Here is a 19942-nt window from a genome sequence, read left to right as displayed (position 1 = left end):
AAGAGCAATGCTTTGGAGTTGCCTACTTCTGTGATCGTAATTCATCACTGGATATTTTTGATATTTTGCTTTTTTTGAGATGGTATCTCACTGGTCTCAAGCGATCATCCTGTGTCAGCCTCTCAAATAGAGACCACTGTGCCTGGCCTCTGGTTTTGGTATTTTGTTTTGGTATTTTGGAACCTAATCCCTCTAAGTTCAATGTAAACTCTTAAACTGGTTTTTAATAGATCGGAGGGATACTTGTAAGATAACTGCTACAAGTCTCTATAAAAATATAGTGTGCAAATCAATATGATTAAGATTAAATCATCTGAAGAATGGTTTTATTTACAGAATTTACCTGTATGATACCTTGAATCAGGTGCATTTCATTTTACTAATATATATACGTAATACTTTTATTTCCTAATAATAGTTATTCTACTCCAATTATTTATAACTTCCTCATCATTTATCTAAGTCAACATTCTATGTTAAACACAAGTGTACTATTACAAAAAACATTTTTTAAAATAAAGCTACACTAGCCAGCCAAGATGCTGACATTTGGGCACAGTGATTACAGATGGTGACCGTGGACAGCGATGTTCCTGCTGATTCGGCAGTGATTCAAGGCTGCTATTCTGCGCTGACCTGCCCTTTGAGTCTTTTGAGAAAGAAACCTTTCTAGATTTTTGCTTTGTCTAAACCCACTTCCTTTATCAGATTTAGAAACTTATACCTTCTTACACCAGCCTGTGACTGTCCATGTCTAGAACCAGTATTTTTCTGTATGTGGTTTGATTTGCACTATTTTAAAATATACCACCACTTAATATAGTTTAATGGCTATCTTCTGAAAGAAACATATTCCTTAAAAAATGTTGATGGGAAAATGATTATCTTTATTACAGAGACTAAAGAAAACATATCTTTATATGAGAAACTACAACATGGATATCATGCATTATTTTTACCAGTTGAAAACTATAATAAATATGGGCTTCTGCTAATATAGGGTGATACAGTATTAATAGGATGGAATTAACATGAATCAATGCTCTGGCAGTGGTAACCTTGAACCATCTCATAATAATATATATGTATAATATAATGTTTAAACAGAATGATTCTGGAGGTTTAAAACCAGTGATTATGTGTGATTAAGAAGACTTCACTCAAACCACTTAAAGTTAAAACTTACATTTAAATTCAGGAAAATTCATTTTTAATTGTATTAAAATATGCATTCTTGCAAATAAGATCATGGTTTATTTGCCTTGTTAAAACAATCAAATTTGCATGTGTAATAAGGCATATTCAGACTTCAGGCAGTTTAAATTGCCTTCTCAGTAATTAAAAAGATTATCACAAATTAAATTCCCTAAGACATAACTTCTACACAGTGAAATACACACTACTTGTATTCTAAAATGTAAATTTGAATACCAAAATTAGTGATTTCCATTAAAAAGAAGGGGCTCAATTCTTCCATTAAGCTCACTATATGGTCTGATGAAGGAAGCAGGTTTAGACAAAGCAAATACCAAGAAATATTTCTCACTTTTTTCAAGACATTTAAAAAGTGCATTTCCTGAGTAAACAATGGGATTAAGGACATGTTTCTCTTTTTTCCCCATCTGAATAGCTGTGAATAATAAAACCACAATATGTTTTGGCCAAGCAGTACTTAGACAAGCCTCCATTGGTCTTTGGTCTCCATATACATTTATTTTGTGTAGACAACAATGACTTTTCACCATTTCATTTCCTATGGTTCCATGGTTCTCAAAATGGTAATTTCATTTATACATAGCAAAAAGTTCACAAAACCTTTCAGCACTGTTCATATTTTCACATTTGTTCAGGAAACAATTTGTTTAGGAATACAGCTAGCTGATTTTCTTCTGATTTCTTCCACTTTTGGAATCCCACATGATTATAATGTTAAAGTATACCAAGAAGAACAAGAAGTTCAAGCAAGATACAAAACACACCAATACAGAAAATAAGTCCGGTAGTTTCTGAGGAGGATCCAGTGTGACAGTCATCAGCGTCAGAAGCACCATAGTGATAACTGAGATAAGAAACTGCAAGGAAAAAAAGGATTACTGAGTAGTATAAAAGGTGAAATTTAAATGTACTGTAAACATTGACTTGTAGCTATTAAATAAGCAAAATTAAAGGTGAGGGTTAAAGGTCTAATTTATTCTGGTGTATCTCAACTTTGACTTCCTATTAGAATCATATGAGAGGTTTTTAAAATCTCAATGCCCACATCACACCCCAGACCAACTAAATCAGGCCTCAGTACTTTTTAAAGCTCTCCAAGTGATTCCCATGTGTAGCCAAAACCTGAGGACCCCTGTCTTATACTTCCTACCAACAAGGCACTGAAGAAAGGTATCTGGGACAAATATTAACGCTAGTCAGGGTTAAATATGTAGCATCCCCTGGGGCCCAACAGGATATAAAATTCTAAGCTAATGGGTACAAATATATAGGTACCTAGAAAAAATAAAACCTAATGTTTGGCAGGTCCGTAGGCTGACTATAGTTAACAATGTACATTTCAAAATAGCTAGAAAATAAGTTGAATGTTCCTAGCATAAAGACGTATTTTTAAGGTAATGGATAGCCCAGTTACGCTGATCTGATCTTCACGCATTACATGAATGAATATCACATGTACCCCCAAAATATATACATCTATTCTGTATCAATTTTTAAAATTCTAAGCTAATCCTGAGAACCCATCTGTGAAAAAGTTTTCCATGGCAAATGGAAAATTACATTTCTTATTCATTAAATGCTTTCAATGAGTAAAGCACATTAGGGCACATGAAAGAAAATGTCCTCTGGCCTCAAAGAGTTTTCCATCTGCTTAGGAGAATGTTAAATAAAATCACAAAGTCACACTGGCTTAAATACCAAGATGAGTAGTAAAAATAATTAGCACATTTACTGTAGTTGTGTGGTCATCAGTTAGTGTCTTTTCTAGGCCAATGTGCTATACAATAGAACCTCCTGCAGTAATGAAAATGTTTTGTCTGCACTCCAGTATAGTAGCTGCTAACCACATGTGGCTATTGGGCATTTGAAATGTACTTACTGTGACTGAGGAACTGAATTTTTATTTAAATTTAATACGCTTAAATTTCTATATATGTCTAGTGGCTACCATACTGGACAGACTGGCTTTAGACTGTGAGCTCCTTTAAGACAAAGACCAGCAAGATCTTACTCATTTTATCCCTAGCACAGTACATAGGTATACACTAGCAGTATAAATAAATGTAGAAAGCAAGTAGTGAAAAACAGTAGTGACTTCCATGAAGTGGGTGGGACACAGAACCCTAAAAGATGCCTTAACTGTTGGCTACATTATGACAATATCGGTAAGGTCTAAATAGAGAGTAATGCAGTGATCATTCCAAATGGAAAAGCGAGGATAGGCGCCAAGAAAGCTTACAAGCAGATATAAACAAAGGCTCCCAGTGTCATTAAAGGAAAAAAATTCCTGAGACAACCTTAGTGGGAAGTGCAAACATCTGGAATGAAATCTTCAAAATAAAAGTTTCAAACTTCAGAAATATGGGACTGGTTGAAATGTCATAATACCACAATCTTGAATCAGTGTTAAACAGAACAAAACCCCTCCCTTGCTCCAACTATTACCCCATTTGTCTGCTCCTATTTACACTTGCTTCCCAAACAGTTGCCTATAAATATAAACATGCTGTGTCCAGTCTTCATCCCATTCACTAGTAAACCCCTACCAATTGGGCTATGAAACTGCCAATCACTATGAAACTGCTATGGTCAAATACCCATAATGACCTCCAGTGTACTAAATCCAATGGTCAGTTCTTACTGCCTTACCTGATTTTCTCATTAGCATTTGAAATCACTCACTGAACCCTCTCACTGAAACACTTCATTCACTTGGCTTCCATGACATCATACTCTCCTGGTTCTCTCCTACCTCACCCAGTTAATTCTTAGACATCTTTGCTGGTTCCTCATGTCCCCTACCTCTGCATTCTGGGGCTTCATACCTATTCCTCTGATTAATCTATCCTCATACCCTTAGTGAGTCATCCAGTAGCATGACTTTAATTACCAACTATATGTAAAGACTCAACTTCGTCTCCAGCCTGGCCCTTTCCCCTAAACCAGGGTTGTCCAATCTTTTGGCTTCCCTGGGCCACACTGGAAACAGAAGAATTGTCTTAGGCCACACATAAAATACACCAACACTAACAACAGCTGATGAGCTTTTAAAAATATCGCAAAAAAACTCCAGGTTTTAAGAAACTACGAATTTGTATTGCACTGCATTCAAAGCCGTCCTCGGTTGCAGGTTGGACGAGCTTGTGCTAAACTCTACCTCTACTTGGATATTTAATAGGCATCTAAAACTAAATGTGAAAAACTCTTGATCTCCCCATACTCCCCATTGTCCCCATCACACACACAGTTCCTTCAGCATGCTTTGCTTCCTTCAATTTGGTAAATGGCAACCCCACTCATTCAGTTATGTATGCCAAAAACCTTAGAGTCATCCTGAACACCTCTCTTTCACAACCCCAGCAATTCCTGTTGGCTCTACCTTCAAAATATATCAAAAATCTGACCATTTCTAACCACTTCCACTGCTACCCTGGTCCACAGCACTATCATCTCATGGATTCCATTATCCACAATCTCCTCCACATAGCTACCATAGGGGCCTTTTGAAGATGTAAGTCAGATTCTAGTCCCATTATAGGAAACTACACTGTTACCTCTCTAATCTTAGGTCCTATTATTTCTTTCCCCTACCCAGCTCCAATCACCATGACCTCCATGATGTTCACTGAATTTGCAGTTTTCTCTTCTAGGATGTTCTACCCTCAATTATCTGTAGTTTACTTCCTTTGGTTCTTTGCTCAAGAAAGCCCTGCCACTTTAAAATTGCATTAATCCCTCCTGCAAATCATATCCATTTCTCCCTTGCTTTGTTGTTCTCCATAGCACTTATCACCCTCTGACACGCTATATATTTTACATATGCTGGTGCTGGATTTCTCCACTAGCATGCAACCTCTACGGAAGCACGGATTTCTGTTAGTTTTGGTCACTGCTGTATCCTCAGCCTCCAGAACAATGTTTGACAATATAGTAAGTGCTCAAAAACTGTTTATTAAAGAACAAACAAATCTGGGAGTCCATGGTGGTCCTCACCTTAAGATTACTGGACCAGACTGTGAATATCACAATAGGGCTAGACTTTGACATACACTCAGGAATCTGGGCCTGTACTAACAAAAAGTGAACTTTATATCTACTTTCCATTTGAACCCCTGAATAAAGTTAATCCTCTCCTTGTCTTTCCTGTTCACCTCTTAACTTCCTACCTCCCACACCCCTATCCTCCATGGTCATTACCTAAAGTGCAAAGCCTTCAGGACACCCATTGAACTCTGCCCTAAGAATACCTGCCTTGTCTTCCTACAAGATCTAAATATAAAATATCTCCTTTGAAACCTTCCCCTACGCTCCCCTAATAAAGTTAGTCATTCTTTTCTTTTTGTTATCTGGGTACTTTGGGCAATCCTCTATGTAGTCCTCAAAAATATAAATAAGTATAGCCTGTTGGGCTGGGCGTGGTAGCTCACGCCTGTAATCCCAGCACTTTGGGAGGCTGAGGCAGGCGGATCACAAGGTCAGAAGTTCGAGACCAGCCTGGCCAATATGGTGAAACCCCATCTCTACTAAAAATACAAAAATTGGCCAGGCATGGTGGCACGCACCTATAGTCCCAGCTACTCAGGAGGCTGAGGCAGAAGCATTGCATAAACCCAGGAGAGGGAGGTTGCAGTGAGCTGAGATCACGCCATTGCACTCCAGCCTGGGCAACAAGAGTGAAACTCCATCTCAAAAAAAATAAAATAAAAAATAAAAATTAGGCAAGCATGACGGTACATGCCTATAATCCTAGCTACTCAGGAGGCTGAGGAAGGAGGATCACTTGGGCCCAGGAGTTCCAGGTTGCAGTGAATTATAAATGCACCACCGCACTCCAGCCTAGGCAACAGAGTTAGATCCTGTCTCAACAACAACTTCCTAACATTTGTAATAGTTGCCAAATATTCCGTGGAGCTTATATACTTGTTCATGTAGCATTTTTCAACTACTGGACAATTGAGCTGCCTCTAATTTTTCATTATAATAATTAGATGAATATCCATTCATTCAACAAACAAAAATCAGAGCACCTATTCTTTGCCAGGCACTGATAGATGCTATAGATAAAATGGTATGTATAAAATGCAGAGTTCTTGCCCTCAAATAGATTGCAATCTAGCATTTTAGACAGCCTTGAATATAACGTGATGTCCCTTAAATATATGAACTTTATGAGTAGACAAAGACATCACCTGAAAACCACATATTAGTATCTCTCATGAATATAAATGCAAAAATCATCAAAAGAATACTGGCAAACTGAAGCCAGTGGCAGATAAAAAGAATTATACACCATGATCCAGTAGGATTTATCCTACGAATTCAAGGTTAGTTTAACATACAAAAATCAATCAATGAAATACGTCATGTTAATAGAATAAAGGAAAAAACACACACACACGACCAAAGATGCAGAAAAAGAATTAGAATCCAACATTTTTTCATGATAAAAACATGTAAACTAGGAACTGAAGAGAACTTCCTCAACCAGATAAAGGACATCTATTTTAAAAAGCCCACAGTTAACATCATGGTTAATGGTGATAGACCATATGCTTTCCCTCTAACATCAAGTAAAAGAGAAGATGTCCACTCTTGTTACCTATATTCAACACTGTATTATAGGTCCTAGGGTAATTAGGCAAGTAAGAGAAATAAAAGATAAAAGTCATCCACATCAGAAAGGAAGAAGTAAAACTCATGGTTTGCAGATTACATTATCTTGTATATCGAAAACTGTAGGAAATCTATTAAAAACCTATGCCAAAGAATACAAGTTCAATATACCAAAATATTATATTTGTATATAGTAGCAATGAACATTATGAAAATGAAATTAAGAAACAATTCCTTTACAATAGCATCATAAAGAATTATGCTTTAGGGTCATTCATTATACTTAAGAATAAATTTAACAAAAGTAGTCCAAAATTTTTACACTGAAAACTGCAAAACATTGTTGAAAGAAATTAAATATCTAAATAAATGGAAATACATCCTGTGTTTGTTCATTGGAAGACTAAATATTAAGATGGCAATATTCACGGTGAAAGTCTATCTCTAAAAAAATTAGCCAGGTGTGGTGGCACACGCCTATAGTCACGGCTATTCCTTAATTGCAACGAGTTATAAATGCACCAGGCTGAGGTGGGAAGATTGCTTGAGCCTGGGAGGCAGAGGTTGCAGTGAGCCAAGATCACACCACTGCACTCCAACCTGGGCAACAGAGCGAGACCTTGTCTCAAAAAAATAAAGCGATATTCCACAAACTGACATGCAGAATCAACTCAGTCCCTATCAAAATCTCAGCTGGGTTTTGGGAGAAAACTGATGAACTTCTAAAAACAATATGAAAATAAAGGGATGTAAGATAGATAAAACAATCTTGTAAAAAAACAAAATCAGTGGACTTGCATTTTCAATTTCAAAACTACAAAGCTACAGTAAACAAGACAGTGTGGCAGTGGCATAAGGATAGACATATAGATCAATGGAACAGAACTGAGAGTCCAGAAATAAACCCTTATATTTAAGAACAACTGATTTTCAACAAGAATGCTAAGACAATTCAGTGCAACTGAAATAACTGAATAAAGTCAGACTCCTACCTCACACCATATACAATATTAACTCAAAGTGACTCAAAGGCATAGATATAAAAACTATAAAACTCTTAGAAGAAAATACAGGGGTAAGTATTTGTGACCACTGGTTATACAGTGGTTTCTTAGATATGACACCAAAAGCACAACAAAAGAAAAAAATAGATACACTGAAGTTATCAAAATCAAAACTTTTGTGCTGTAAATGATACCATCAAGAAAGTGAAAAGGTAACACACAGAATGGGAGTGAATACTTGCAAGTTAAATATCTGGTAAGGAACTCATATCAAGAATATATATTTTTAAAAAACTCTTACAGATCAAAAATAAAAAGACAACCCAGTTTAAAATGGGCAAAGGGTTTGAATAGGCATTTCTCCAAAGAAGATACACAAATGGCCAATAAGCACATGAGAAGATGTTCAACATCATTAGTCATTAGGGAAATGCAAGTCAGAACTCCAATGAAATACCACCTCACACCCATTAAGATGGTTGTAATGAAAAAGACAACAAATGCTGTGAAAGATGTGGAGAAATTAGAACCCTCACACACGGTTGGTGAGAGTGAAGAATTGTGCTGTACTTTGGAAAAGAGTTTGGCAGTTTCTGAAGATGTTAAACATAGAATTACCATATGATCTAGCAATTCTACTCCCAGGTATACACATAAGGGAAATGAAAACATATGTGCACTCAATACCTTGTAAACAAATGTTCACAACAGCACTATTCATAACACTAAAAAAGTAGAAACAACTAAATGTCCATTAATTGATGAATGGATAAACAAAATGTGGTATATCCACATAATGGAATATAATTTGGTAATAAAAAGGAATAAAGTACTGATATATGCTATAACATAAATGAACCTCAAAAATATGCTAAGTGGCCGGGTGCAGTGGCTCACACCTGTAATCCCAGCACTTTGGGAGGCCGAGGCAGGCAGATCATGAGGTCAGAAGTTTGAGACCAGCCCAGCCAACATAGTGAAACCCCATCTCTACTAAAAATACAAAAATTAGGCGGGCATGGTGGCACATGCCTATAGTTCCAGCTACTAGGGAGGCCGAGGCAGGAGAATCGCTTGTACCCGGGAGGCAGAGATTGCAGTGAGACAAGATTGCACCACTGCATTCCAGCCTGGGTGACGGAGAAAGACTGTCTCAAAAAAAAAAAAAAAAAAGTAGCGCGCGCGCTAAGTGAAAGAACCCAGTCATAAAAGACCACAATTTTATTATCCCATGTTATGGACTGAATTAAAATTCATATGTTGAAGCCCTAACCCCCAGTGTGACTATATTTGGAGATACAGCCTTTCAGGAGGTAAATAAGATTAAATCAGGTGATAAGAATGGGGCCCTAATCCAATAGTACTCATATCCTTACAAGAAAAGGAAGAGACAACAAAGGTCTCTCTCCATGTGTGACATATAAAGTAGAGACCTTCTACAAGCCAGGAAGAGAGGCCTCACCAGAAACCAACCCTGATGGTAGAACCAACCCTTGATCTTGAACTTTTAGTCTCTAGAACTGTAAGAAAATTAATTTCTGTTGTTTAAGAAACCTAGTGTGGTATTTTGTTATGGCAGCTGTAGCTGACTAATACATTCCATTTATAGGCAATGTCCAAAGTAGGCAAATCTAAAGGGGCAGAAGCTGGCTGTCCAAGGAAGGGAGTTAGGAGTGAGAATGGAATGGGGAATGAATGCTAATGGGTACAGAATTTATTCCGGGAGTGACAAAAACCATGTAAAATTAGATGATGGTGATAGTTGTACAAATCTGTGCATATACTTAAAACCACTAACTTGTATACTTTAAATGAGTGGGTTTATGTGAATTATATCTAAAAAAGCTATAAAAGAAAACCACTACTTCAATAATTTTTTTAAATAGTGGCATGCTAAAAAAAAAATGTGCCATTTCTTAAAAATTGAACTTACCAAATATTGTATCATTCTTGAAAGAAATGTAAAACATGGAAGATATTTCCTCACAGAAATGGAAAAGGATTTCAACTGCAGTTCTTCTTCAGAAGTCTTTTCAAATATTGAAAAGGAAGTTACACAAGCTATAAAAAATGCCATTGTTGTCACAACAGAAGGCATTAGGAGTTCATCCTTCAATAGAAGAGGTAGCAGACTGTAAAGGAAAATTTTTAAAAATCAAAAGAGAATCATCAATTCAAACCATAACCACTTTATTAAAAAGTTTTAAATTAGTTTATAAGAATTATACTGTAAATATATGGAAATTGGTATGACTTACCTAAATGTTGACACAAGTAAAAACCAAGTAGACATAAAAGGAATTTCACTTAAAACTAAGCAGACTGGTCTAAAATGGTAAAGAAAAAAAATAATATTACAGAATATAATTTCAACTCCTAACTTAAAAAATATAAACACATTTTATCTGTCTGATTTTCAGAGGTAGCTTAAAAAAAGCCAGGAAGGTCTTCACATGTACTACTGATTCATTTTGTTAACAGTCCAGACTAAATTAGCCTAGACACAGGCACAGAGGTGTCAACTTCTCATAATAATTGGAAAACTGCTGCTTCCAGTATGCCATTAATGGAACTTTTTTCCTCTATCACACAAACAAGTAGCTTAAGAAAAGGATCAGATAAACAAATCTGAGAAGGCTTTGTCATGTATTTCGTAGTACTTGGTAAATATGAATTGCTAGTATTGTTTTCAAGCATCTCTTTTATGTTCTTTCATGTTACATATTACTCCACTAAGTTAAAACTAAAGTTATGGCAGACAAGATCATCATGCCACTGGAGATGACAAGAGAGGCAAGAGGATAAAGGAAAACAAATTGATAATAGTAAAATTAAAAGGAGGAAGAAATTAGTAGGAAGAGCTACATGAAAAGAGAAGTAGTATAGGAACAGGAAGCACAATGCCAATAAATAGAACCACTGGCTTTATCAAAGAGTTGTTTAGGGGCCAGGCACAGTGGCTCAGGCCTGTAATCCCAGCACTTTGGTAGGCCAAGGCTAGTAGATCACTTGAGGTCAGGAGTTCAAGACCAGCCTGGCCAACATGGTGAAATCCCATCTCTACTAAAAATACCAAAAAAAAAAAAAAAAAAATAGCTGAGCTTGGTGGTGCATGCCTGTAATCCCAGCTACTTGGGAGGCTGAGGCAGGAGAACTGCTTGAACCCAGGAGGAGGAGATTGCAGTGAGCTGAGATCATGCCACCGCACTCCAGCTTGGGCGACAGAGCGAGACAACAGGGCAAGACTCCATCTCCATTTAAAAAAAAAAAAAAAAAAAAAAAGTAGTTTAGGGTCATAGCTCTCAGCCCTGTGACCTCCTTACCACAACTCCTGTTCTAGTACCTTCAGGATTCAATTGTGGCAATGCTCAAGGAAGGAGCATTGCTAGTCTGAAGTCCTGAGTCCTGGCCCCCATGTTTGCCATTGATTTACTGTGTGACCTTGAGCAAAGAATCTATTTTCTTAAGTGGGAATGGAAATAATAATAATAGTACCCCATATTCTTAAGTAGTTGAAAGAACTCTTTGCAGGGATCATCTAGTGTTTATTTTTTAAAATACAATAAACTTTCCTAATGATGGTGGTTGTTGAATAACTGTTATCATCCTTATTTTAAAAGGTGCTCTATAAAGATGTGGGCATTCTCCCCCTTTCCTAGAAGGATGACTTTTTCCTATGTCAACTAATATATGAGGTTTAAACCCTGGGATTATAAACTGATTGAAAACTACTAAAAGAAATTACTAGGCGGGGTGCAGTGGCTCACACCTGTGATCCCAGCACTTTGGGACGCTGAGACAGGCAGATCACGAGGTCAGGAGTTCGAGATCATCCTGGCCAACATGGTGAAACCCCGTCTCTACTAAAAATACAAAAAAAAAAAATAGCTGGACTTGATGGCGCGTGCCTGTAATCCCAGCTACTCAGGAGGCTGAGGCAGGAGAATCACTTGAACCAGGGAGTTGGAGGTTGCAGTGAGCCAAGATTGTGCCACTGCACTCCAGCCTGGCGAAAGAGTGAGACTCCGTCTCAAAAAAAAAAAGAAATTACTAGAGGACTTTCCATTTCACTGCCTGAGAATGGATGCATATTAACAGCAAGCTCATCGAAGGTGCTCAATAAATACTGTTTTCTCTTTCTGGTTTAATTATTTCCCATTTATGCATTCAATATTTATCTACCAAACACAAGCATTGATCAAAAATGTATTATAGCCAGGCGCAGTGGCTGACAACTGTAATCCTAGCACTTTGGGAGGCCAAGGTGGGAGGGTCACTTGAGCCCAGGAGTTCAAGACCAGCCTAGAGAACATAGCAAGATACCACCTCTACAAAAAATTTAAAAATTAGCCTGGCATGGTGATGCATGCCTGAGGTACTTGTTACTTGGGAGGCTGAAGTGGGAGGCTCACTTGAGCCCAGGAGTCCGAGGCTGCAGTGAGCTATGACCATGTCACTGTGCTCTAGCCTGGGTGACTGAGTGAGACCTTGTCTCTTAAAAAAAACTTACTACATATAAGCACTGCTCTGAAAGGAATACAAAGATGATTATAACTCAGCTCCTAACCACAAAGTACTTAAAATTCATCACCAAACAGCGAAATTCCCTACATCCTCAACCTCTTCTCTGAACCCCTCCCTTTACCACCTTGTTTGAAACAATGCCTGGCTGTCTCCTCTGAGGACAGTACTGCCCTCTGCCCTCTCAACTGTGTCTGTTTTTGTTGTTTCCACAGTCTTCAAGTGACGTGGCCTGGAGGTGGGAAGTAACCTCCTTGATTTTCCTCACTACTTTCCTACCAGTTCTTCCTCTCTCCATCCTAATAATCTCCAGCTTTGAACCTCATGTAATCACACTTTATCCCCGATTATTCCCTATCTTGTAAATACTGACCAACCACAGGGCTGCTTCCTCCATTACCCAAAGATTTCAACTCCTTTCTCGCTATCACTCTCTACATACTGACTTAATTCTTGGTAATTTAAAATATACATAGATCTTCCCTCTCATTTGCTAGAATGCCTCTCTTCTAGGGATCTCATCTTTAATCCTGTCCCTTAGGGTCATACTTTAGACTGCACCTCCTCCATGACTCCTGCCTTTTAGATATTCCAACTCCAACCATCTTTTGATCCCACCAAGATCTTCGATCCATTGTTCCTACCACCTTTTCACTTTCCCTCATCGCTTCCACAGCCTTTTCCCTTTTTACCTATCTTAAATTCCAAGGTCAATCATTATAATCACTCTCATACATTCACTCTTAAGCCCTCAAGCAAGGGAGTTATCCTCACCAGACAAAACCATAAACCTGGAAATACCCAACTTTCCACCAGTGCTTACTCCAACCGTGCTGAACAACTGCTCTAGAGAACAACAGCTACCCATACTAACTGCTCTCACTTTAAATACATGATCATGATATTCAAGTGCCCTGCAATTACTATATATTTCCCTGATCTGTTTACACTCTGTCTCTCCTTAGAAAATGTTTCACACTTCTCCCTCCTACTTCCAACAGCTTCAACCCACTCTTGGCTAATGACTTTCCCTCACTTCAATAAGAAAATTGAAGCAGTTAAAAGAGAACTTTCACAGATGCCCACCATCACATTTACTCCCTTCCCAGCATCTCTACCAATATAGCCTATTCACCCCTTTTACTAAAGAGGAACTCTTCACACATCTGTCCGATGCCAATTCTTCCATTTGTGCTCTAGATCGTACCCCATCTCCCTTTCTGAAGGACAGTGCTCCAGCAGCTCCTCCTCCTCTCAAGATCCTGTACCATCAGCTTTCCTTCTCTGCTCATCATTCCCCTGCCTTTATTGCTCCTCTCTTAAACAAACAAACCTATCTTGACCCCATTTTCTCTACCAATTATTGCCCTATTTTTCTGCTTCCTTTTTCAACAAAACTCCTCTGAAGAACAGTCTACCTTCCTCACACCATATATAAAACCTCAACTGGGCACGGTGGCCCATGCCTGTAATCCCAGCACTTTGGGAGGCCAAGGCAGGCAGATCACTTGAGGTCAGGAGTTCGAGACCAGCCTGGCCAACATGATGAAACTCCTGTCTCTACTAAAAATACAAAAATTAGCCAGGTGTTGTGGCAGGCAACTGTAGTCCCAGCTACTCAGGAGGCTGAGGCAGGAGAATTGCTTGAACCCAGGAGGTGGAGGCTGTAGTGAGCCAAGATTGCACCACTGCACTCTAACCTCAGTGACAGACCAAGGCTCTGTCTCAAAAAAAAAAAAAAAAAAAAAAAATTAAAATTAACTCAAAATGGATCAAAGACATAAATGTAAGAGCTAACTCCATAAAACTCTTAGAAGGAAAATGAGGGTAAATCTTTATTTCCTTGAGTTTGGCACCGGTTTCTTACATATATACCAAAAGTACAATCAAAAGACAAGACAGGTAAATTAGACTTCATCAAAATTAAAAATTTCGTGCATCAAAGAACACTATCAAGAGGGTACAAAAGACAACCCAAAGAATGGGAGAAAATATTTGTGAATCATATGTCTGATAAAGGTTAGTACCCAGGATATAAAAAGAACTCCTAAAACTCAAAAAATGACAACCCAATTAAAAATTGGGCAAAGGGGCTGGATGCAGTGGTTCACACCTGTAATCCCAGCACTTTGGGAGGCCAAGGTGGGTGGATCACGAGGGCAGGAGTTCAAGACCAGCCTGGCCAACATAGTGAAAGCCCACCTCTACTAAAAATGCAAAAAGTAGCCAGGTGTGGTGGCACACGTCTGTAGTCCCAGCTACTGGGGAGGCTAAGGCAGGAGAATCTCTTGAACACGGGAGGTGGAAGTTGCAGTGAGGTGAGTCTGCACCATTGCACTCCAGCCTGGGCGACAGAACAAGAGTCCGTCTCAAAAAAAAAAAAAAAACTGGGCAAAAGATTTAAATAGGCTTGTCTCTGAAGAAGACAGACATATTGTGCCAGCAAGCACATAAAGAGATGCTCAATATCATTAGTCATTAGGGATATGCAAATCAGAATCACAATGAGACACCACTCATATCCACTAGCATGGCTATAATCAAAATGATGGAAAATAACAAGTGCTTTCAAGGATATGGAGAAATTGAAGCCTTCATATATTATTAGTGGGAATGCTAAATGGTGCAGCTGCTGTGGAAAACTTTGGTGGTTCCTCAGTGAGTTAAATACAGAATTGCCATGTGACTCAGCAATTCTACTCCTGAGTATAGACTCAAACAAAAGCTTGTACATGAATATTCACAGTGGCACTATTCACAACAGCCACAAGGTGGAAACGACCCAATGTCCATCAACTGATGAATGATGAACAAAATGTAGTGTATCGATACAATGCAATACTATTCAGGCATAAAAAAGAATACGGTTCTGATACAACATGGATGAACCTTGAAAATGGTAAGAAGCTAGACACAAAAGACCACATATTATATGATTCCATTTATATGAAATATCCAGAATAGACAAATCCACAGAGATTTGCGGAAAGCAGATTAGTGGTTCGAGGGACTGGGGGGAAGGGAAAATGGAGAGGGACTGCTTTGGGTATGGGATTTCCTTTCGCGGTGATGAAGATCTTCTGGAAGTAGACAGTGGTGATGCTTGCACAACAGTGTGAATGTACTAACTCACAATGTAAAATTTATGCTATGTGTACTTTACCACAATTTTTTAAAATTAAATATTTATTTTAAAAAATGAATTACCAGCCAGGCACAGTGGCTCATGCCTGTAATCCCAGCACTTTGGGAGGCCAAGGCAGGGGGATCATTTGAGGTCAGGAATTCGAGACCAGCCTGGCCAACATGGTGAAACCCTATCTCTTCCAAAAAATACAAAAATTAGCTGGGCATGATGGTGTGCATCTGTAGTCCCAGCTACTCGGGAGGCTGAGGTAGGAGAATTGCTTGAACCCGCAAGGCGGAGGCTGCAGTGAGCTGAGATCACGCCACTGCACTCTAGCATGGGTGACAGAGTAAGACCCTGCCTCAAAAAAAACAACAACAACAAAAAAAAAAAAAACCCATGCATTATCCCTACTTATCTTCAGTTCTTCTCCTCTCATTTTTTCTATTTTTTTTTTCCTTTATTTTTTGAGATGGAGTTTTGCTCTTGCTGACGAGGCGGGGAGTGCAATGGTGCAATCTCAGCTCACTGCAACCTCCTCCTGGGTTTAAGCAATACTCCTGCCTCAGCCTCCCAAGTAGCTGGGATTACAGGCATGAATCACCACGCCCGGCTAATTTTGTATTTTTAGTAGAGATGGGGTTTCTCCATGTTGGTCAGGCTGGTCTCAAACTCACAACCTCAGATGATCCGTCCACCTGGGCCTCGCAAAGTGCTGGGATTACAGGTGTGAGCCACCGCGCCTGGCCCATTTTTTCTTAGCCCTACCTAATCAGGCTTCCTCCTGCATTGCTCCACCAACACTGGCCCTACCAAAGTCACCAGTGACTTCCATATTGCTAAGGCAAATATGTTCTCAGCCCTCATCTTATTTGACCTATTAAGCAGCATCTGATGCAACTTACCACCTCATTTCCTTAAAACACCTTCTTTTTATATATATATATTTTAAGTTCTGGGGTACATGTGCAGGACGTGCAGGTTTGTTACATAGGTATACGTGTGCCATGGTCGTTTGCTGCACCCATCAACCCGTCATCTACATTAGGTATTTCACCTAATGCTATCCTTCCCCTACCCCCCACCCCCCAAACAGGACTGTGTGTGATGTTCTCCTCCCTATGTCCATGTGTTCTCATTGTTAACTCCCACTTATCAGTAAGAACATGTGGTATTTGGTTTTCTGTTGCTATATTAGTTTGCTGAGAATGATGGTTTCCAGCTTCATCCATGTCCCTGCAAAGGACATGAACTCATCCTTCTCTATGGCTGCATAGTATTCCATGGCATATATGTGCCACATTTTTTTAATCCAGTCTATCATTGATGGACATTTGGGTTGGTTCCAAGTCTTTGCTAGTGTGAATAGTGCCGCAATAAACATAAGTGTGCATATGTCTTTAGAGTAGAATGATTTGTAATCCTTTGGGTATATACCCGGTAATGGGATTGCTGGGTCAAATGATTTATAATCCTTGGGGTATATACTCAGAAATGGGATTGCTGGATCAAATGGTATTTCTGGTTCTAGATCCTTGAGGAATCGCCACACTGTCTTCCACAATGGTTGAACTAATTTACACTCCCACTAACAGTGAAAAGCATTCCTATTTCTCCACAACCTCTCCAGCATCTGTTGTTTCCTGACTTTTTAATGATTGCTGAGGCAGAAGAATTGCTTGAACTAGGGAGGTGGAGGTTGTGGTGAGCCGAGATCGTGCCATTGCACTCCAGCTTGGGCAACAAGAGCAAAACTCCATCTCAAAAATAATAATAATAAAATAAAATTGCAACCTCTACCTGCATCCCATCCTCCAGTACTCCCAATTACTCTTGCTCTGTTTTGTTTCTCTGTCATGGTATTTATTACCTTCTAACACACTCATTTCTTCTTATTATTATTTTTTTTGTATTAGTGTCTATCCTTAAGAATGATAGCTAAGAAGGCAGGGATTTTTGTCTGGAATATATCACAAGTGCACAAAACAGTGCCTGAAAAATAGTAGGCACTCAATAAATATTTATTGAATGAAATATTTGTTTAATGGTATAATTAGCTGGGACCAGGTCAAAAGGAATTTTAATTTAATTTTTTTTTTTTTTTTCGAGACAGAGTCTCACTCTGTGCCCAGGATGCAGTGCAGTGGCGCGATCTCGGCTCACTGCAACCTCCACCTCCTGGGTTCAAGCAATTCTCCTGCCTCAGCCTCCCAAGTAACTGGGATTACAGGCGCCTGCCACCATGCCTGGCTAATTTTTTTGTATTGTTAGTAGAGATGGGGTTTCACCATGTTAGCCAGGATGGTCTCGATCTCCTAACCTCATGATCCGCCCGCCTCGGCCTCCCAAAGTGCTGGGATTACAGGCTTGAGCCACCACACCTAGCCCAAAAGGAACTTTTAATGCAAACTGTAAAACCATTTACCAAAAATAGATTAAAGCCATGCACCGTTACAAATAATCTAGGTGCATTTGTAGAAAACGAACCCCTAGAAGTTCAGTGTCTCAGAACTAATCTGGTCATATTACAGGCCCTGAATGAGCTGCCTTTCTACAAGCATAAATTCTGGGGAAATATATTAATACATGTTTGAAAGTAATGCCTCTCCACAGTTTCATCCCCTGGTAACAGTGATTTGTGTAGGGTAAGCCTAGCCTCATAGAATAGTGGTAAGCTCTAACTCAGGTTTGGGCCTCAGGGGATGGCATTAAGCAGTCTTCCCAGTCTACAATGATATGAGACTGTTTTATTTAGAGCCAGGAAGCCTTCCACACAGGGCAGCCCAGCTCTGCACTAAGGTTTTAGTCCGAAGCTCCACCTAGTAAAAGCAATACTGCCTGCCATTGGTCATTGGTCATTCTGTACAAGTATCTTCCACAGGATCCTACTGAACATAGGGTGAGGGGTAGAGCAGTAGTGGGTTGGGACTGACCTAGAGGAGGATTTCAGAATTCCAAAGTTTCATGCAAATACTATTTTAACATTAGGATATCATACTCCCAGCTGTCATCCACTGTTTTCTATGAACACTGGGAAAAAAATTTAATGCTTCTATAACAAGATAGTCTGATTACAGATTGCCAGTAGGGTCTAAACTAAGCTTGTGGCAAAAAAGAGAGAGAAGACAACATATAAAAGACCCCATGGAAGTAAATGGAAAGAAGAAGACTACTGAATAGATGTGGAAATCAATGAAATGAAAAAAGCAAAGATGACAAACAGGCTCCAACCTGACGAAAACCTCTTTGAAGGCTATATTTTTTATTAGCATGTAGAAAATATAAGTGAAGGAACAGGAAGAAATTAAAATTATGTCAATAATATTCTACCAAAATTTTTCAGTTTAAAATACATTTTATAAAGAAAATCAAAAATTCTGGAAAAAAACATGACTATGAAATCATTTTATGCAAAGATATAACATTTGTGTAGTTTTGTTTTGCATTCAAATGTATATTTGTATGTAAATTATAAAGTTATACGATAAACACATAATAAACACATACTTAAAACGTTTCTACTTACAATGATACCAAGAGAATGGATTTTTCATGTACTTGGAAAGAAAATAAAAAGAATGATAGTGCACAGCTAACCTTTAAGAAAAAAGGGGGGAAAATGAGATATAACAACTTGTGAAATAGCATATCAATTATGAATCTAATAAAAATCATTTCAAATGAAAGTTGAAAGTTTATTAAAGCTTCTATTTAGAAGTAAAATACAAGCAACACTAGTATGCATATTTTAATCAAATTTAAAACTTGAAATATATATATGATTATAAATATGTATGATATATGATATAAATATATATGATTATAAAGCTTTATTTAACTATCTAAGTTCATTATAACTCAGTTATTAATAAACAGAACTAGTAAATATCTCAGACACAACAATCATACATTCATCCTCCCTTGGAATCCCGGACAACTTAAATTTAAAAGCATGAAAGACAAGAGGGTCAGAATCTAAAACTAGCAAAACAAATCTATTTTGGTGTTTTAAAACATGCACTTCAATAGAATATATTAATGTTTTATAAATTAATCACGTGCTATTTGGAGTTTTAAATAAAGAATTATCTATTTTGAGAAGTTTATATGCTGCAAATTAGATATGGATAACTATCCAGTTGCTCAAGCAAAAACCTTGAATCTTATCCATGCTACACATCTATCCCATCAGCAAATGCTTTCTACAGCACCTCCTAAATACAATATCCATCCACTTCTCTCCATTCCCTTCTGCTAAGGGTGGCAGAGGAGTGGTCTAAGCCACCCTCCATCTTTGTAGTAGTGCAATAATCTCCTAATTGGTAACACTCCTGCCTCTTGATAGTTCATTCTCCAAACAGCTACCATATCAGATCATGTAATTTTACTGTTTAAAATCCTCCAATAGCTTCCTATTATACTTAGAAAAAAAATCCCAATGCCTACAAGATCTGGTTCCTGC

At 38.3% G+C, this 19942-nt stretch overlaps 1 protein-coding gene across 1 annotated transcript in view; it reads right to left on the bottom strand.

Annotated features, from left to right (window-relative positions):
- Window positions 1-1690: 1690 nt before the first annotated feature.
- The window catches only part of ALG6 (ALG6, alpha-1,3-glucosyltransferase), a 65723-nt gene continuing 47471 nt past the window's right edge, over window positions 1691-19942 (bottom strand). Inside the window, exons 12-15 of the mRNA XM_025390891.1 lie at window positions 19007-19077; window positions 10091-10159; window positions 9766-9964; window positions 1691-2072 (exon numbers count right to left, since the gene is read on the bottom strand). Of these exons, the coding sequence (XP_025246676.1) occupies window positions 1875-2072; window positions 9766-9964; window positions 10091-10159; window positions 19007-19077 (537 nt within the window). The 3' untranslated portion in view covers window positions 1691-1874. The remainder of the gene's footprint in view (window positions 2073-9765; window positions 9965-10090; window positions 10160-19006; window positions 19078-19942) is intronic.

Source organism: Theropithecus gelada, chromosome 1 (assembly GCF_003255815.1).
Source record: "Theropithecus gelada isolate Dixy chromosome 1, Tgel_1.0, whole genome shotgun sequence".
NCBI lineage: Eukaryota > Metazoa > Chordata > Mammalia > Primates > Cercopithecidae > Theropithecus > Theropithecus gelada.
This window is presented reverse-complemented; position numbering and strand designations above follow the sequence as displayed.